This window comes from Salmo trutta, chromosome 3 (genome assembly GCF_901001165.1).
Source record: "Salmo trutta chromosome 3, fSalTru1.1, whole genome shotgun sequence".
In the NCBI taxonomy this organism is placed as follows: Eukaryota; Metazoa; Chordata; class Actinopteri; order Salmoniformes; family Salmonidae; genus Salmo; species Salmo trutta.
Window position 1 is genome coordinate 27,618,924 of NC_042959.1, and position 20,214 is coordinate 27,639,137.

A 20,214-nucleotide genomic window follows, 5' to 3' on the forward strand; every position below is an offset into this window, starting at 1 on the left:
AGGTTGTTGTAAAAATGCACTGGTCAGCCAAGGAATCAAGGTAGTAAAATACCATAATAGCATAATAATAATGAACAATAAAGCATTAACACACGATGGCCGTGTATTACTGTGGTTTTAGCATGGCTGTGCTGAGGTCATAGGTACAAGGCGAAGACTAACACACAGTCATTACAACACATTGACAAGTTGCCTTATAACAATATGTATCCATCTCACCATGTCAACAAGCTGGTCTTGAATCACAATGAATTGCTCCAAGTCCAGGTCACATTCCCATTTGCATCCTACAAGATGACCCCCTGACCCCATTTGCTAACATCACAATCCTTTGTGTCCCAAATAGCTGGCCAGCATGAAGAGTTGGAGAGACCTGCGTAACGAGATCATCTTCCTCACTGAGAACGCTACATCCTCCCCCAGCCACATGTACCAGGCTGTGTCGCGCATCGTCTGTGGCCATCCCGAGGGTGGCGGACTAAAGATCAAGTCCCTCAACTGGTACGAGGACAACAACTACAAGGCTCTGTTCGGCAACCACAACACAACCAACGGGGAGGAGCCCATCTCTGCCTACGACAACACATCCAGTAGGCAACTTCTCCTTCATGTTAATATATTTCAGTGGTATTCAAACCTTTTTTTAGCAGGGAACCAATTTCTTTGCTAGTTGTGACATTCTTGTCTGGACCTGATGTCATTGTTCCTTCTGTGACCCCCTCCAGCTCCATACTGTAACGCTATGATGAGGAACATGGAGTCCAGCCCCGTGTCCAGGATGATCTGGCAGGCCCTGAAGCCTCTGCTCATGGGCAAGATCCTGTACACCCCCGACACCCCCGCCACACAGAAGATCATCCACGAGGTGTGTATCAGTTATACTATACCTCTTAATTACAGTATATCGCTGGTCCCAGTAGTTGTTTTAGCAGAACACTAACAGTCCCACTCTCACCCTTTCCTTCAGGTGAACAGAACATTCCAGGAGCTGGGGGTCCTCAGAGAGCTGGGGGGCATGTGGGAGGAAATTAAGCCCAAGGTCTGGACCTTCATGGAGAGCAGCGAACACATGGACCTAGTAAGGGTATGTCTGACTAATCTGTTGTCTCTACTACAGCCAACATTACTTATGTTAGCCTTGTAGAGCACCATTGTAGTATACCTTATACAATATTTTATTTTCAGTTTTGAAATGCTTTTGGCTTATAGAATGGCATCCGTAATAATAACTCTGAGACAACACCCAGGACATGGCACAGTAACATAGCAATACAACAAAATACATGATTAAGTAACATGATGGGAAGCAGCCCTTTCAGATGGTCAACACTGGCATCTTGTGGAGAGATGCGGGACGGTACCACAAAGTCCACACAGTCACTCTCCTGCTCTTCCTTCCTCTCTCCCAGACCCTACTGAAGAACAATGGCACTGGCAGCTTCTTCACCTCCCAACTGGCGGGCTCAGAGTGGACTGTGGAGGACGTCTCCAACTTCCTGACCAAACATTCGCAGGACACGCATCCCCACGGCACCGCCTTCACCTGGAGGGAAGTCTTCAACGAGACGGACCAGGCCATCATGAGCATATCCCGCTTCATGGAGGTCTCGCTCTCTTTCATTGTCTCTCTATGTGTCGCTCACGCACACACACACACAGTCACTCGGCCCCTTTCTTAGCCTCAGTTCAATTTTGTTCTCTTTCTGGTAAAGTCCCCATTCAGCACCTTCTGCAATACATACCAATTACATAATTGCGGGCGTTAAAACAACAAGTGAAACACATCAAGGTGCTTTGGGTCTGAGAGTTTTCATTCCAGTCATTGCCCTCTCTTTGTGGAAACAGTAGTCAATTGCAGCCATTTTACTTTGTCCCAACTTCTTCCACTGTATAATGGGAAATGGCAAAGAAAAACACAGCTGGACCAAGTTAGCCATGAACCTGATGAACATTCCATTTAAAGCCCTCCCCCCTTCCAGCATGTGAATGGATCTGCTAGTCCTGGCCAAGACCAGAGGAGGATAGGCCTTTTAACAAATGTGTTTGTTTGTTTACAGTGTGTAAACCTGGATAAGATGGAGCCCGTGGCCAATGAGGAAAGGATGGTCAACAAATCCATGGCGCTCCTGGACGATAGGAAGTTCTGGGCGGGGATTGTGTTTCCAGATATTGAGGCCAACAGCTCTGAACTGCCGGCCAACGTCAACTACAAGATCCGCATGGACATCGATAACGTGGAGCGCACCAACAAGATCAAAGACGGGTATGTTGATTCAAAGCGCCCCAATCTATCTACTAGATTTATTGGATGGTGTTTTATGCTTGTGTCATTGGGGTCATTTTGAACACTCATTTTATTTTCTTGTGAAGGGGGATCACTTTTTTGTTGTTGGTAAAATTAGAATTTGTTGTGAACCTTGCTCCTTGGGAGGGAATGCATTTGTAAGAGGTTTACAGGAAGGGGGGTTTAAGCGTTGCTTTCTTTCTCTCTTAATAGATATTGGGACCCTGGTCCTCGTGCTGACCCATTTGAGGACCTGCGCTACATCTGGGGTGGCTTCTCTTACCTCCAGGACATCATCGAGCATAGCATCATCACAGCAGTAACTGGCGTCAAGGAGAAGACGGGAGTCTACATCCAACAGATGCCCTACCCCTGCTACGTGGACGACATGTGAGTCACACCGAGCAGGATTTGACCTTATTCACCTGGGATCTGTGTTGAGTGGCTAACTGCAAGGCTTTAAAATGGCTTCCATTTCCTCCTTTGACCTATGACCCCTGTCCTCCAGCTTCCTGCGGGTGATGAGTCGCTCCATGCCCCTCTTCATGACCCTGGCCTGGATGTACTCTGTGGCCATCATCATCAAGAGCGTGGTGTACGAGAAGGAGGCAAGGCTCAAGGAGACCATGAGGATCATGGGATTGGACAACGGCATCCTGTGGTTTAGCTGGTTCATCAGCAGCCTCATCCCCCTGCTCATTTCTGCCGGCCTGCTGGTTGTACTGCTCAAGGTATTGCACTGTATCCCAGGATTTAGGGTGACAAGGATCCTTTTTTGCATCACAATATTTCAGTGATATCAGTATTTCAGTGATATTGGTATCGTGACAATAACTTGTATTAATATTTTATGTTGATGTGAGACTGGTTTTTTTTTTTCTGGTGTTAATTGACTTCCTCCCTATTTACCAATGAGAATCCTCCCTCTCTCTCCTCTAATCAGATGGGGAACCTGCTGCCCTACAGTGACCCCGGCGTCATCTTCCTGTTCCTGGGTTCCTTCGCCGTGGTAACCATCATGCAGTGCTTCCTCATCAGCACAATGTTTGCCCGTGCCAACCTGGCGGCGGCATGCGGGGGCATCATCTACTTCACCCTCTACCTGCCCTACGTCCTCTGTGTGGCCTGGCAGGACTATGTGGGCTTTGGGGCCAAAATAGTCGCTGTGAGTCATGCTTTTATATGTACTAGACATTTTGAGTTGATGTTGGTTGTCCACATGTGACATTTTATAAGAGGAGCCACTTTCATTAAGTTATTAAGTGTAGTGCCACTACAAACAGGGCAGCTTTTTCTTTGAAATGTGTTTGTAATGTAACTCTTTTGACACATCATTGTTTTTTCTGCTGCTGGTTACCTCCTCAGGCTCATCATCTTATTGCATTGGTGTTGTATATGATACACTAAATATACAAAAGTATGTGAACACCCCTTCAAATGAGTGGATTCGGCTATTTCAGCCACACCCATTGCTGATAGGTGTATAAAATTTGAGCACACCGCCATGCAATCTCCATTGACAAACATTGGCAGTAGAATGGCCTTACTGAAGAGCTCAGTGAATTTCAACGTGGCACCGTCATAGGATGCCACCTTTCCAACAAGTCAGTTTGTCACATTTCTGCCCAGCTTGAGCTGACCGGTCAACTGTAAGTGCTGTTATTGTGAAGTGGAAATGTCTAAGAGCAACAATGGCTCAGCCGCGAAATGGTAGGCCATACAAGTTCACAGAACGGGACTGTAAAAATCGCCTGTACTCTGTCGCAACATTCACCACGAGTTCCAAACTGCCTCTGGAAGCAACGTCAGCACAAGAACAGTTCATCAAGAGCGTCATGAAATGGGTTTCCATGGCCGAGCAGGCGCACACAAGCCTGAGATCACCATGTGTAAAGCTTGCTGCCACTGGACACTGGAGCAGTGAGTAATGAATCACACTTCACCATTTGGCAATCCGACGGACGAATCTGTGTTTGGTGGATGCCATGAGAACGCTACCTGCCCCAATGCACAGTGCCAACTGTAAAGTTTGGTGGAGGAGGAATAATGGTCTGGGGCTATTTTTCATGGTTCGTGCTTGGACCCTTAGTTCCAGTGAACGGAAATCTTAATGCTTCAGCATACAATGATATTCTAGGAGATTCTGTGCTTCCAACTTTGTGGCAACAGTTTGGGGAAGGCCCTTTCTTGTTTCAGTATGACAATGCCCCTGTGCACAAAGCGAGGTCCATACAGAAATGGTTTGTTGAGATCGGTGTGGAAGAACTTGACTGGCCTGCACAGAGCCCTGACCTCAACCCCATCGAACACCTTTGGGATGAATTGGAACAACGACCGTGAGCCAAGCCTAATCGCTCAACATCAGTGCCTGACCTCACTAATGCTTTTCTGGCTGAATGGAAGCAAGTCCCCGCAGCAATGTTCCAACATCTAGTGGAAGGCCTTCCCAGAAGAGTGAAGGCTGTTCTAACAGCAAAGGAGGGACCAACTCCATATTAATGCCCATGATTGTGGAATGAGATGTTTGACGAGCAGGTGTCCACATACTTTTGGTCATGTAGTGTATTAACCTCTCTCCTTCTCTACAGAGCCTGCTGTCCCCAGTGGCCTTTGGCTTTGGCTGTGAGTACTTTGCTCTGTTTGAAGAGCAGGGCATCGGCATCCAGTGGAACAATCTGTTCAATAGCCCCATGGAGGAGGACGACTTCAGCCTGACCACCGCCATCATCATGATGTACTTCGACTCCTTCCTCTACATGGTGATGACCTGGTACATCGAGTCCGTCTTCCCTGGTAGGTGTCCATGAGCTGAACTATTCCTCTGTAATGGATCTGTTTGGGTACCATTTTGATAGGCTTATGTTGAAGCCACTTGTATTGTATTGTTTTGTTGTTTGCATTGTCTGAATGTATGTATGTGTATTTTGCGGTCTCCTTCAGGTCAGTATGGTATTCCCAGGCCCTGGTACTTCCTCTTCTCCAAGTCCTACTGGTTTGGAGAAGGAGACAACAGGAAGACTGACTTCAGTCAGAACAAGAAAAAGAGCTGTGAAGGTAAGACCCCGATTTAACTCCGATGCAGAGCAACTGATTATCCACATGGTGGGCGAATTAATTTGAGCAGTTGTGTGTTTATTCATGCAAAAGAAAATGGGATGGTCATTGTACCCCATTTGAATTACATTATGTTGTGTTGTCTTCAGCTGTCTGTATAGAGGAAGAGCCAGCCCACCTGAAAACTGGTGTCTTCATAGAGAACCTAGTCAAGGTGTACCGGCACGGGAAGAAGCTGGCTGTGGACGGGCTGACTCTGGGCTTCTACGAGGGACAGATCACCTCTTTCTTGGGCCACAACGGAGCAGGGAAAACCACCACCATGTCAGTGCAATAACATACAAGTAGTGCCATCTGTGAACAATAGCCCATACAAATTTAGTTGAATGTTACATTTATATATTTTAAAATGAGTTCATCTAGTATTGACATCTTTGTATTTGTCAGGTCGATTCTAACGGGACTGTTTCCTCCTACCTCTGGCACTGCTTACATCATGGGAAAAGACATCCGATCGGAGCTGAGTGCTATTCGACAGAGTCTGGGCGTTTGTCCACAGCACAACGTTCTCTTCAGCATGTAAGTGTTCCCAGTCCATCATATTAGCAACCAGTTTTAACAGAAAGTTAATTATAATGACCAAAAACAGGAAGTATTTATGTCAATAGTTACATTGGTTTGTTATGAGCAGTTGTTACATGAAGTCTAACGTGTTTGTTTTTGGGTTTGACCAGGCTGACCGTTGAGGAGCACATCTGGTTCTATGCTCGTCTGAAGGGTCTATCTGAGGAACAGGTGAAGTCTGAGATCGAACAGATCCTGATAGACACTGGCCTGCCGCACAAACGCACTTCCAGGACAAGCACACTGTCCGGAGGGATGCAGAGGAAGCTCTCTGTGGCTCTGGCCTTTGTCGGGGGGTCAAAGGTTGTGATTCTGGATGAGCCCACTGCCGGGGTCGACCCCTACGCCCGCAGGGGCATCTGGGACCTCTTGCTCCAATATCGTCTAGGTAACCACTAACTCCTTACCCCTTTTTAGCAGCTATGCATAAAAAACTACTGGGGGGTGTCCTGTGTGATAACTCACTGTTTTCCCTTCCCCTCTCCAGGTCGTACAATCATCCTCTCCACCCACCACATGGACGAGGCGGACATCTTGGGCGACCGCATCGCCATCATCTCCCACGGCAAGCTGTGCTGCGTGGGCTCCTCCCTCTTCCTGAAGAACCAGCTGGGTACTGGCTACTACCTCACCCTGGTCAAGAAAGGCCCAGAACCTTTCCTCAGCTCCTGCCGCAACTCCTCCAGTACCGTCTCCTTAACTAAGAAGGAGGAGGATTGTCCCTCTGAGAGCAGCTCCGATGCAGGCCTTGGCAGCGAACACGAGAGCGAAGTAGCTACCATAGAAACTGCTCAGGCAGCTTCCATCTGTGAAAGTGCCTTCGTGCCCCCCGACGTCTCCCTGATCTCCAGCCTGATCTTCAAGCACGTCCCGGCCGCCCGCATGGTGGAAAACCTTGGCCACGAGCTCATCTACGTCCTACCCTACGGCGCCGCCAAGGACGGAGCCTTCGTGGAGCTCTTCAAGGACATGGACAATCGCCTCCCTGACCTGGGCATATCCAGCTATGGCGTCTCCGACACCACCCTGGAAGAGGTACAACTACAATAGATTATTAAATGGATAATGGGATGGATATCACGTTTCTAGATGCTCAAAGTGTTTTACATTGCATTGGGGAATAGTGTTTGATTTCTGTCTTTTCTATCTCCTCATAGATTTTCCTGAAAGTGGCAGAGGACAACGGAGTTGACACTGAAGTTCCCTCAGGTAAGAACCCTTTAGAAATCGCCTGTGGGTATGACTCCACAGTCCACATGATTATTAAGTCTCGAATGGTTCTAGAACACGTCAGCATCTGTTAATTGTTGTTATTTTGTATGTGTTTTTGCCTAGACGGTACACTCCCCCTGCGCAGACGTCGTAGAAATCATGCCTTTGGTGGAGGAAATGCCTTTGGTGGAGACCACCAGAGCTGCCTTAGACCCCAGATTGACGACGACAACAATGAACATAACGACTCGGACGCAGACCCAGAATCCAGAGAGACAGACTTCTTGAGCGGCTCGGACGGTAAAGGCTCTTACAAGGTGAAGGGATGGAGTCTGAAGAGGCAGCAGTTTGTGGCCTTGATTTGGAAGAGGTTTCTGTACGCTCAACGCTCCAGAAAAGGTTTCTTTGCTCAGATTGTACTCCCTGCTGTGTTTGTGTGCATTGCCCTGGTCTTCAGTCTCATCGTCCCACCTTTTGGAAAGTACCCCAGTCTGGAGCTGCAGCCATGGATGTACGAAGAACAGTCCCTCTTCATCAGCGATGACGCCCCTGAAGACGCTAGCACACAACGGTTATTGAGTGCCCTCACCGAAGGTCCTGGGTTTGGAACGCGCTGCATGGAAGGACAGCCCATACCGTGAGTCTCAATATGCCAGGGTCTAACAAAATAGCTATTTCCATTTGTACAATTTCTCCTGTCTTTGAGGAAATAAATATGACAGATAGGTGTATGATGAGGCACATATTTTCAATGTTCTTTAGGAGATAATGACTCTCAATCTCTCTCTCTCTCTCCCTCCTCCTCCTCTCTCAGTGACACTCCCTGTACGATGGGTGACGAAGACTGGTCCATACCGGAGGTCCCAGAGACCCTTCTGGAACTGTTCCGCACAGGTAACTGGACCATGGAGGAGCCGTCCCCCGTATGCGCCTGCAGCTGTGACGGCCGCAAGAAAATGCTCCCCGAGTGTCCTGCTGGAGCCGGAGGACTGCCACCTCCTCAGATGAAGATCAGCGAGACAGACACCCTGCAAAATCTGACCAACAGAAACATCTCTGACTATCTGGTGAAGACCTATGCAGAGATCATTGGGAAAAGGTATAACTTTCATATATATATTTCACATCTTTTATAACAGTGGTATGATATAGTATGTACAATAATTGAGTTATACAATTGTTTTTGTATACCTGTCTAGCCCAAATTGACATTAAATAATGATGCTTCTTTTTTTCTTATCACAGTTTGAAGAACAAAATCTGGGTAAATGAATTTAGGTACGGTGGCTTCTCATTGGGTGCCAGGAGCACCAACGTCCTCCCCCCAGCTGACGAAATTGACGACGCCATCGCTCGAGTGAGGAAGATTTTTGAATTGGAGAAGGTGAGATTTCCATTCATTCATTCCCACATTCACTATACCTCGGTTTCTGCCACTGAACACATCACTGCCACCAATCTAAACCATTGTTATTCTTTATCTTCAGGGTGCAGCCGCAGACCGATTCCTGGCGAGCTTGTCTAGCTTCATCAATGGTCTGGACACCAAGAACAATGTCAAGATTTGGTTCAACAACAAGGGGTGGCACAGCATGGGAGCCTTCCTCAACGTGATGAACAACGGCATCCTGCGCGCCAACCTGCCCCCTGGCAAGGACCCCAGCAAGTTTGGCATCCGCGCCTTCAACCACCCGCTCAACCTCACCAAGGAGCAGCTGTCCCAGGTGGCACTGTAAGTACCCACGCCACGGACATCTTGGAACAATGACATCATTAAAGTAATTGACCTAGTAAATGTAAATTACCTAGTAGAATGTAGAGTTTGTAAAGTGTATTCACTGACCCCCCCCCCCCCCGTAGGATGACCACCTCAGTGGACGTCCTGGTGTCCATCTGCGTGATCTTCGCCATGTCCTTTGTCCCAGCCAGCTTCGTAGTCTTCCTCATCCAGGAGAGAGTGAGCAAGGCCAAGCACATGCAGTTCATCAGCGGCGTGCAGCCCCTGCTTTACTGGACTGCCAACTTCATCTGGGATATGGTGAGAACTCCTAGCGGCCATTTTGAGTATTTCTTCTGAGCATTTAGCAGCTGTTTTCTACTAGTGTAAAGCGCTACATGAACAGAATTAGTTTGATTGATTGCTAACCTTGACATCTCGTTTGTCTTGCAGTGTAACTACATCGTCCCGGCGACGCTCGTCATCATCATCTTCGTCTGCTTCCAACAAAAGGCCTATGTGTCGTCCACCAACCTGCCAGTGCTGGCCCTGCTGCTGCTCCTCTATGGCTGGTCTATCACTCCCCTGATGTACCCGGCATCCTTCTTCTTTAAGATCCCCAGCACGGCCTACGTGGTGCTGACCTCCGTCAACATCCTCATCGGCATCAACGGCAGCATCTCCACCTTCGTCATGGAGCTCTTCGGAGACAACGTAAGGGACACCACACATTGGCTGCATAATGTGGTGTGCTCATCCTTGCCTAAGGAAGCCATTTTGGTTTTTTTAGACAACAGAGAGAATTAACACGATATTTTGTTGATGTTCCACTTATCTGGTGACATTAAGGGTTAAATATTCCTCCTCTTCAGGAGATTGGGGGTATCAACAACATCCTGAAGAACGTTTTGCTGATCTTCCCTCACTTCTGTCTTGGCCGAGGTCTCATCGACATGGTGAAGAACCAGGCCATGGCCGACGCTCTGGAGAGATTTGGTAAGAACTGCATTTCCCCATGTAATTCAGCGCCGAGGTGTCTCTTGAACATTTCTCTAAAGCCACTCCTCCTGCTGTTCACAGGTGAGAACCGCTTCCGATCCCCTCTGGAATGGGACATGGTGGGCAAGAACCTGTTTGCCATGGCCGTGGAAGGAGTGGTCTTCTTCATCATCACCGTCCTTTTCCAGTACCGCTTCTGCCTCAAGCCCATTAACCTGCACACCAAGCTCCCTCCGGTGGGTGAGGAGGACGAGGACGTGGCCAGAGAGAGGCAGAGGATCGTCAACGGACTGGGACACGGAGACATCCTGGAGCTCCGACAGCTCACCAAAGTCTACAAGAGGAAGCAAAAGCCAGTTGTAGACCGCCTGTGTGTGGGCATCCCTCCTGGAGAGGTAAGATCAGATTATTTAAAACAAGTAAATACATGATGCAATAACATGCAGTCTCTTTCAATCTCCTTTATATTTGAACACGGATATTTCCTCTGTTTCCTTTCTCTTTATCTCAGTGCTTTGGCCTCCTGGGTGTGAACGGAGCTGGAAAGACCACCACCTTCAAAATGCTGACAGGAGACTCCATGGTCACCAGTGGAGAAGCTTTCCTGGCTGGAAAAAGGTAAGGCAGCCATTTTGTGCCAGAGAGCTCATACTAGGTATTACAGTGGAGAGCTTCAGTAGTCTAAATGTGAGACTGACTTATTTTGCTTTGGTAGTATACTGCGGGAGATAGACGAAGTGCACCAGAACATGGGCTACTGTCCCCAGTTTGATGCCATCAACGAACTGCTGACAGGCAGAGAGCACCTGGAGTTCTACGCCGTCCTGCGTGGAGTGCCCGAGAAGGAAGTGTGCGAGGTTGCTGAATGGGGCATCCGTAAGCTGGGCCTAGTAAAGTATGTGGACAAGGCAGCAGGAAGCTACAGCGGAGGAAACATGAGGAAACTCTCCACGGCCATGGCCCTAATAGGAGGACCACCCGTCGTGTTCCTGGTACGTACTATGTCCCAACACACACACACACACACACACACACACACACACACACACACACACACACACACACAGACCTACATAAACTGTAAAAACCAACACAAGGGGATCAGACTGGTTGCATCAGTTTGGAGGTGACCTTGAAGTGACATATCAACAAAGGAACCTCCTCTAAATCAGATAACTGGTGTTTAATTGTTCTCTCGGTGGGGATTGCAGCAGCGATGGTTGTGTAATGAGGGTTAGATTAAAACTCATGCCACAGTGCTCTCAAAGGGTTCCTGGAAAATCATAGGCTTATGTTTTGCTCCTATTGGGCTGGAGAGAGGGGCTGGCCACATCAGCTGTGAGTGGGATAAAGGGAGAGAGAAACAGAAACTGAGTGGTGAGACAATTCAAGAGACAGAGTAAGAGACATGGTGAGAGCGAAAGAGAAAAGGCATAAACAAAGCCAGAGAGAAAGCAAGTTTCTAATAGCATAATGCAACACTAGAAGAGCCATAATGCCTTGCTCCCCCCTGCTGCTGGTCTTCTCTGTGTGTTTCCTGCTCAACCTGTGGGCCAACCTTAACCTGGCTGTGCTCTTTGACAGGACGAGCCCACTACTGGGATGGACCCCAAAGCGCGCAGGGCTTTATGGAACTGCATTCACAGCGTCATCAAGGAGGGACGCTCCGTGGTGCTCACCTCGCATAGGTAACCAGAAACACCTTAACACCTCAGCCATGCTAGGCTAAGAGCTAACTGCTATACATTGAAATGCATGATCTTGTTGTTGTTGATTGGTTGGCAACATAGCTTATGTACGGTATAGGCTGCGGTTCGGCAATCCTCATTAGCACAAATGTAGCCTATTGGCTTGTACTACGTAGTTTACATGATTCAAAGTATTGCTTACCCACTTACTGTGCAGGATGACAATAATAGCTTTTGGAGTGTTAACTTTACTTTGACAAGGTTTTAGCTTAGTTGACATAGACAAACCTTTGCAGGGATGTGGTTTCTAGTTCATCAATTTCTTTACACTGTTTCTAATGTCTGTGTCTACCATTTTGTGTCTTCAGTATGGAGGAATGTGAGGCCCTGTGCACCAGAATGGCCATCATGGTCAACGGCAGATTCCGTTGCTTGGGGAGCGTTCAGCACCTAAAGAACAGGTAAGATGACAAGTCCTTTCACTGATGCATATGAAACAAGCCAATACCTACAAAGTGTGCTCTGTGGCTTTAAATACAGTAAATTGCTCAAGTGATGTATTGATATATTTTAGATATAGCATTTTACAATTTTTTTCATGTTTGAATTTTTTGGTGTAAATCTAGATGCATTTCTTTATAATTCTTAACAATACTTTTTGTATGGTTTTGTAATCATTTGAAAGGGGGAGGTGCCTTACAAGCCTCTCTGGGTTTTTTTTTTTTACCTCTCCTTAAATCTCTTTGTTTGCCTTTTTAATGCTCATCATATTTTCTTGTGAGCAAAATTTTTTATAAAATAATAATTTCTTCACCTTGCCCCCCCCCCCCCCCCCCCCCCCCCCATTTTCTCCTTCCCTCTGTCTCTCCAGGTTCGGAGACGGGTACACCATCATCCTGCGTGTGGCGGGGGCGGACCCTGACCTGCCGCCGGTGATGAAGTTCATTGAGAGCGAGCTGCCGGGCAGCACCCTGAAGGAGAAGCACAGGAACATGCTGCAGTACCAGCTGCCCTCCTCTCTCACCTCCCTGGCACACATCTTCAGCATCCTGGCCAAGAACAAGGACCTGCTTCGGATAGAAGACTACTCTGTGTCGCAGACCACACTGGACCAGGTAAGACGCCATCCGTCACTGATTTAAGGCTTTGTGGTCAAGAGTTGTTTTTGTTGAGGTGTGATTACAGCAGCACTATGCATGTTTGTCTTTCTGCATGTTCTTTTATTAGTAGACTGGACATAGCATCATGTACGCTAATGAGGATTGGAATGTACTGTGATAATAGCTTACACTCTCTCTTCTCTACCAGGTGTTTGTGAACTTTGCCAAGGACCAGAGTGACGATTACCACTCAAAAGACAATTCAGTTAAGCGCAAAGAGGCGGTGGTGGACATTACCCCGCTCAGCTCGCGGCAGGCTGAAGATAAGCTAGCTGAGGAGAGGCTAAAGGAGAGCTTGGTGTGAGCGAACAGACACCATCTTCCACCCAAACCTGGAACCCGCAAACAGTGTTGGACTGAGTTTATGTCCTTGTATTATTACAGTAGTATTTTATTGTTTTAATTCTTCAGCCAGGTGTTGCCCTCGGAAGGGCCCGGCTGGAAAGCTCAATGCAAGTCAATGCAAAGTTTCCCACTCGTGCTGAAGCGAGTTGAGGCCCAGAGAGCCCTTCACGATAGTCATTAAGGAGAAAGAGTATTAAACTAGGAATAACTGCCATAATTTTATCATGTGCTTCAGCAGACGTTATGCAGTGTATATTTTTAAGGAAACTGCGTTCATTTGTGTAATTCCAATTAACTGGTTTCTACCAATGATAGGAAAATAATTCAGGGTCTGTTTCTTTTGTTCTCCAAGACCAGAATTACATGAAGAATCTCAATCATTTCTGTGGCCAAGGGCTGAACTGTAGAATCTGAATTTGTTTGATTTTGAAAGATGTACCTTTTTATTTATATATTAATGAATATATAAAACAAGAAATTGTTTAATTATGTTTGGCTAAGTACATTGTGGCATTACTGTAATTATGAAAGTTCTTCCTTGTAGTTCAGTACCTTACTATGTAGTGGACTCAGCCATTTTGAAACACTCCAATTGCAGAGAGTTCTAAGTACACTTTTCAACGTACACTATGCAAATAACAAGTAAAAAAAAATATATAAAAACATTTTATAGCTTTTTTACAGAAAACTAAAAGATTTGTTTGTGGGTTAAGACGCATTATCAACATTTGCAATGAATACCTCAACGCAACATACCACAGTGCCCTGCCAGACAAACTGTTATGGATACTTCAGTGTTTTCACCGCCTAACCACTAGGTGAAAACAGAAACATTCCCTCCATGGGTTGATAATAGTAAATCGAGTAACATCGTCATGGATACTCTAAGGGGCCAACCGTGCCGTGTCAGTTTTGAACTCCTGTCATAACGTGTGACCTGGGAGCTTGTCCTGTATCGTTGCAGAGACCGGTGCAGTCAAGTGCCATTTTGTGAAATTCATTTTGTGGTCATTCGGGTAAAAGGACTCAGTATTTTGAAACAAAGCTTTCCTGAAATGAGGGCAGTTCAACATTCCAAGCACTTTATTTGTGGTGTTAATTGGAATATTGTTTTTGCACTGGAATTTCCACAGACTATGTATACAATTGTTTGTTTTGTTTTTGATCAAAAAGAAAATCCTACCAAGAAAATTATTTATTTAATAGCTGTTTATGTTTTTATTGTATTGAAAAAGGCTGTGGGAATATCTGTTACTCGCCCAGTACAATACTTATTTACACAATAAAACACAGAAAATCGTCAGTCCTGGCAAGTGTTTTCTATTCTCTTAATCTTGTGTCAACATGGCTGTAAACTTAATCTTGTCCAAAACCACATTTTAGCAGAACGTTTCATTTTGAAATATGTCTTTATTGGTCATACATTTTCACCTAGCCTTCTTATTGACAAAGGTTACGGAAAAGCGCATTCTAGTCCAGACAAGTATTCATGTGGTATGTACACGATGAATAAGGCACAATTATCCATACCTATTAATATAGTATGAATGGCACTTGTAACGCCAGAGTAGTAGGTTCGATTCCCAGGACCACCCATATGCAAAACGTATGCACGCATAACTGAGTCGCACACGTCTACTAAATGGAATATATTATAATAAATCTAATCCATTACTAACAATACTGTTTGATTCAGGACAGAGGCATTTCATAACAAGCACTTCTTTACAACATAGAAATGCATTTCACAAGAGCCATCTATTTAAAAGACTGAACAGTCCTCAGTAGAATGAAATAAACATTGTTAGAGCCAAGGTGCGAATTATACTTGGTCCTGAGTGACATATATTGATATCAGTACAACATTCTGAATTACAAGTAATACATTGAGTGCTACTGTCATCACATTTAGATGATATGATCACCATTGGTTGATTTAAGAAATCTCAGTGGCATTTTATAACCTCTACTTAGGTCTATAAACAGTGTAAGATGCATATTAGATCCAGTTGAGGTTTAGTCCCATTAATCCTGGGTTTCAGTGTGAGATCACTTGAGGGGAGAGTAGGGGCAGGGGAACATGAGTTTGTTCGTCTGCGACTCCAGATAGGTCACACACTCCCTCACTGTGGGGACAGAGAGCGTGAGAGAGATTTGGAAGAGTGCGGATAGAAACTAAAACGTGAATAGAGCTGTCAAAATTCCCTTTTCTTCTTGGATTAAAAGGGGAATAAATTGAAGGGCTTACCGGCTGCCACCACCCTGGCATCACCATGGGCTTTGTGGCGTACTGCTGCCCGTTGGTCCGGACTCTCATACCACCACAGGGCATTGACTGGCAAACACAAGGAGAAATCCCATTCTGCCTCACACTCTTGCGTTCATATTATATCATAGTGTTGTTACCCATGTGTTAGATCATTCCATCCTGATAATCATTGACCCGATTGTACAGTACCTTTGTTGAGCCGTCCAAACTCGCTGTGAAAGACCCCTACCAGGTGGGCGTGCCCCCCGGCAGCGTGGGTACTGACTGCAGCCTGGAAAGCCTTCCCCCACACTGCTGGCCCCCCTGGCCTCATCTGGAACGATGCCAACTCATATACCCCTGAAACACACAACATATCCAACTGTCATCATTTCTTAAACCAACCGCAAGCCTCGACAAACGCTTTAAATCTAGCTCAGTGGTTTGGCAGAACACGTTTGTTCCAGAGCAGTTAACTGAGTGCATTCAACTGTCGAGGGTGATGCAACATAGCCCTACAGATCTGTGTTGAAAGGAACTTTTTCTTAATTGGAACACTGTGGTTTTGTTTACCAAATCTGTATGAATGTCATGCGCTGTACATTTCAAAAACTCCTTTTAAATGAGGCTTAAGTGCATCAGTGTGTAACTCCTCCCTGTGGGGGAAATCACTCATTTACATTTCAATCAGCAAGCAGACGCTCTTATCCAGAGCGACTTACAGTCACAAATTAAGTGTAAGTGCCTTGATCAATGGCACATTGACAGATTAGTTACCTAGTCAGCTCGGGGAATTCGAACCAGCAACCTTTCGGTTACTTGCCCAACATGCTAAGAAGTGAGGCTACCTGCCACCACCTCTTTTGGGTAAACAGGGCTGATTTCATTTCCTGCTAAAAACACAAGGTGCTGTCCTGTACTTACGAGGAATATGAATAAATATAACTACTCTAAAAACCAGTTCTGTTGTTTACAAAATGTGTGCTAGATTATTGTTGTCCAATGAAATAAACACAAAAGGTCAATGCACAAATACACACAAACAAAGAAGGGAGAAGTTCTGTTTTTCTGTCTCGGGACAACTAAACTCAAACAGTGTCAGAAGAGAGGGTAATTATTTAACTCAGCTACTCACCACCTTCCTTGGGAGGCCTGTCCACCTTGCTCCAGGGCACCAAATATGTGACCTCGTTGTCCTGAGACATGAGCATGGGCATGGCCTTGGAGATGTACTCCTCAATCCATTTGGGGTCCTGAGCCAAGGATGCGCGCACACCTGCCCGCTGAGCATAGCTGTCTAGATAGCAACACAACAGGAGAGACAGTGAGATATACTGACGATAATATGGCTTATTTTACATTGTTCTCTGGGCTTGAGTTCATGCAGGTTCCCTTAATGTCAATTTAGGATTCAGAAATGCAAACATGAGTGCTTGCTTATTGTAGGTGAATATCCTTTCCTATATACAATTTCAATGTACAGTATTTCCTGAGTTGACTGAATTACACATGGAATTGGCCTCAAAGACCCAGCTTGCTCTCTGCCTCCTCCTCACCATACTTCCAGATGTGGAAGACCTGGTTCAAGCCTCCATACTCCACACTCCAGTAGCCCAGGAGCTCGGAGTGAGCAGTACGCAGGTGGATCTTCTCATTTGTCAGCTTGAGGAAGGCAGCGTTCTTCTCTGGAAGGATTCTGTAGGTACGGAATTCATAGAAGGTCCCATGTTGCTGCTGGGGCCCAGTGGAAATACAGGCTAGAGGCTGACAGGAGAGAAGTAGTCACCGCTGACACCTTGTGGTCAATGTGGATTTGACATGAATTCCATTGTAAGCGAATTTTGCTGAGACAGATTTATAATGCATACCCGAACAAAAACGATTGATTTCAAAGTTTAATAAACCATAGAACTGTTTGCACAGGAACTACTTTTAACAATTTCCACTGAACATTTTACAAAAACACATTTACAGGAAGAAATGTGCATATCCAACGTTTGGTAACAATAAAACAGAAGATTTTACAAAAATTCTGTTAACAAACTTTGAATCTGCAGGTTTTTTTTAATGTACTGTGTAAACTGTTGAAGGTAGTCGTTGTGTATAGTATGGCTTGTTAAACTTTGAAATCAATGTTTGTTTATTTAGATTTTAAAGACATTGGGAGTCTCAGCATAATTCCGTTAACATGGAATTAATTGCCCATTACTGACAGCATGAAATTCTAATACGATACTATATGTATTCTAATTTATCTCTTCATTTGATGTTTTTTTTGCTTGAGGGACCCAGCTGGATACTTTATTCAGTGTCATGACTTAAATGTGGGTTTTAGTCAAACCTTTGGTGTTGTCTTTCCGCTATTTATCACGTTAAACTAATTGCCTACTCCTATGAGCAAAACTATTCTGGTCCGGTTTCCCGATAGCGATGGAATTTAGGCTAACCGATGTTTTATTGATGCATCGTTCCTAGATACACGTTTCCCAAAACACCACGCAAATACATCGTTGGAGCGTGTGTCCATACTGATATGATCGAAAGAAAGGGAGCGCTGTTCTCGGTTCAGCTTTCTGAATGCAAATAGAACTTTTACATTTGAATTATTTCACAATACTGACGACGGATCAGCGTCTAGAGAAATATTACCGCTTTACGGCTACAAATATTGAGGCGTCTTAAATACTTACCCAATCAAAATGCACTAAATCACTGATTTGACACGTCATTGCGCACAGTTAGGCTACACGTCATAAAATATATTGAGACAAATTACAGACAGTATCCTGTAGCAAAATATAACTAAATTGATTGAACATGGAATGTATTTCAATATGATTGAAATAGGCCTACTGGTTATATTTTAATGCAGTCGTCTCGGTTTTCATTTCAAGCATATTTTCGCTTGTTTGTATCAATTGCAAAGACATTGGTAACTTTGTATTTGTAGTCAACTTTGTTCTGAAGTTATCTGCGGTCACAGACTGATAAACCCAATATTTAGCGGAGATATTCTGTGTAGCCTATAGGCCTAAAGTGACGCGGGAGGGCAAAAAAGCATATACGAAGCACTTAGCTGTTCTACGAGTGGTCTGAGGCAAAAGTTAGACTACGAGCGTTTTCAAGTGCAACGTTAATAACGATGGTTTTGGGAAACAGCTCGGAGATTGAACATAGCCTTAAAATGCTTTTGGAAAACCGGGCCTTGGGCGTTTTGGAATCAGTTTGATACCCAACCTTTCATTCAGTTTGGTCCAAAGGTCTGTCGTACAGTGGAGTTTGACTTCTCCCTAGCAAGCCAGTCTAAAATGTCTACAGTGTGCATGAATTAAATTGCATAACGTTACTCGTACTCTTGCTTCGAAAATCTAAGACAATGTTACCTTATTATGCAAAGTTAGATATGGTAAATAAAAAAACAAGTCACACACTGTATCCTATAGGTCCATGGTAAATAAAACATGTAAAATGCATGACATTTTCTCATGGAATGACTTAATGAAGTTAAGGCAATTATTTGTCAAACGACGTGAACTGAATAATAGTGCCATCTGCCGACCGGTTGGGCTACATACACCGAGGGCAAATCTCTACTAACTCCCAAGATTTCGCAATACCACGCAGATATTGCAAAAAGCGTTTGCATATAAATGAAAACTGAAACTCACATTGACTTTTGTCAAACCTGATGACTGTTAAGCTACACACGTGAACTTTTAAAACAACAATGTGAACAATCAATTTGCATTGGAATTTGCCCTCATCGCACTGTCAAAATAGACCAAATTATAATAGTCCAAACTTACCACGTCACCATTTTTCAAACAAATATTTTCTATAAGCCTTGACAATCTGCGAAATGAATTTCTTACTGTAAACATTTCGCTTGGAAGTTTTTATAATAACACTAGTGTTACAAAAAGTAACCAAGAGCAAGCACTTTGCGAGTTTAGTCAGAGAGGATGGCGGAGCGAGACGTTTCACTCTCGTCCAAATCTGTACAAAATAATGAATTTATATGGGTTTCTTTTGAACCTACACTCCATCGCCTGCCTTTGTTGGGCGGAGACATGAGCATATCGTCATTATATACAAATCTCTGGTTCAGTAAACTGTTTTTTAGTTGTCCGAAGAGGCGAAAGTATTTACTCTGTCCTTTTTTATATGGAAGTCCATGAGAGAGTGTCGAATTTAAGTGAGGCTAATTTGATCGAATAGAGGTTTCGTAGTGTTTAGTCTGTTACACATATGTTAATGTACTGATATAAATGGATGCACGTGGCTTTCCGCGGCGACTTTGAGAAAAACAACTCAGTTATGCCTGTTGTTCACACGCGTATCTGCCCTCTCATTGGCTAGAATGGTCCCACCTGATCTCACTTGCTACACTCAATTGTGGACATGTATTTCCATCGTTAGAGCGGTCACTCGGCTATCTTGTCAAAATAATAGATCATCTTCGGCATTGTGCAGTTGTAGACTACGGAAAGCGAGAGAAGCTCAAATTTAGAGATCCATGAAAAAAATACTCCTTTGAGCTACCTTTCCGATCTCAATGACGGTCTAAGGGAGAAGATAAGATGTAATTTGGTAACACATAGTAAGAATGAAATATGGCATGTATATCCACACCTGGGTGAGTTAAAATATTATGAATAATAGTAAATAAAGTAAAATAAGAAAAGTATAATTGACTATTCCGGATATTTAATCCAACCAGATTAAGACCACCCCCTCTACAGTCTGATTCATCTCAAATGTTCGTGCTCCCTGTCACTAATTTTAGGATTTAGGGAAAGGGGAATATATAGTCAGGGGCGGAAATCCCGGGGGGGACGGGGGGGACACGACCCCCCCCATCCTGGGAAAAATATGATTTGTCC

The 20,214-nt window shown here is 44.9% G+C and overlaps 2 protein-coding genes across 2 annotated transcripts in view; one reads left to right on the forward strand and one right to left on the reverse strand.

Annotated features, from left to right (window-relative positions):
- The window catches only part of LOC115171529 (ATP-binding cassette sub-family A member 1), a 43,644-nt gene extending 29,258 nt beyond the window's left edge, over positions 1–14,386 (forward strand). The window contains exons 9-37 of the mRNA XM_029728460.1: positions 347–590; positions 726–865; positions 968–1,084; positions 1,410–1,604; positions 2,058–2,263; positions 2,498–2,674; positions 2,793–3,015; positions 3,228–3,449; positions 4,873–5,077; positions 5,225–5,338; positions 5,488–5,662; positions 5,786–5,917; positions 6,073–6,350; positions 6,450–6,997; positions 7,120–7,171; positions 7,298–7,811; positions 7,989–8,273; positions 8,420–8,558; positions 8,662–8,906; positions 9,035–9,212; positions 9,345–9,605; positions 9,764–9,887; positions 9,972–10,285; positions 10,402–10,508; positions 10,606–10,882; positions 11,475–11,578; positions 11,947–12,039; positions 12,450–12,693; positions 12,887–14,386. Of these exons, the coding sequence (XP_029584320.1) occupies positions 347–590; positions 726–865; positions 968–1,084; positions 1,410–1,604; positions 2,058–2,263; positions 2,498–2,674; positions 2,793–3,015; positions 3,228–3,449; positions 4,873–5,077; positions 5,225–5,338; positions 5,488–5,662; positions 5,786–5,917; positions 6,073–6,350; positions 6,450–6,997; positions 7,120–7,171; positions 7,298–7,811; positions 7,989–8,273; positions 8,420–8,558; positions 8,662–8,906; positions 9,035–9,212; positions 9,345–9,605; positions 9,764–9,887; positions 9,972–10,285; positions 10,402–10,508; positions 10,606–10,882; positions 11,475–11,578; positions 11,947–12,039; positions 12,450–12,693; positions 12,887–13,042 (6,069 nt within the window). The 3' untranslated portion in view covers positions 13,043–14,386. The remainder of the gene's footprint in view (positions 1–346; positions 591–725; positions 866–967; positions 1,085–1,409; positions 1,605–2,057; positions 2,264–2,497; positions 2,675–2,792; positions 3,016–3,227; positions 3,450–4,872; positions 5,078–5,224; positions 5,339–5,487; positions 5,663–5,785; positions 5,918–6,072; positions 6,351–6,449; positions 6,998–7,119; positions 7,172–7,297; positions 7,812–7,988; positions 8,274–8,419; positions 8,559–8,661; positions 8,907–9,034; positions 9,213–9,344; positions 9,606–9,763; positions 9,888–9,971; positions 10,286–10,401; positions 10,509–10,605; positions 10,883–11,474; positions 11,579–11,946; positions 12,040–12,449; positions 12,694–12,886) is intronic.
- Positions 14,387–14,473: 87 nt separating this feature from the next.
- On the reverse strand, positions 14,474–19,339 carry nipsnap3a (nipsnap homolog 3A (C. elegans)). The gene is made up of 6 exons (XM_029728471.1): positions 19,138–19,339; positions 16,888–17,095; positions 16,467–16,628; positions 15,542–15,691; positions 15,332–15,418; positions 14,474–15,209 (listed from the first exon to the last, which is right to left on the reverse strand). The coding sequence occupies exons 1-6, from the start codon at positions 19,210–19,212 to the stop codon at positions 15,133–15,135; spliced, it is 759 nt and encodes a 252-aa protein (XP_029584331.1). The 5' UTR covers positions 19,213–19,339; the 3' UTR covers positions 14,474–15,132.
- Positions 19,340–20,214: the final 875 nt, after the last annotated feature.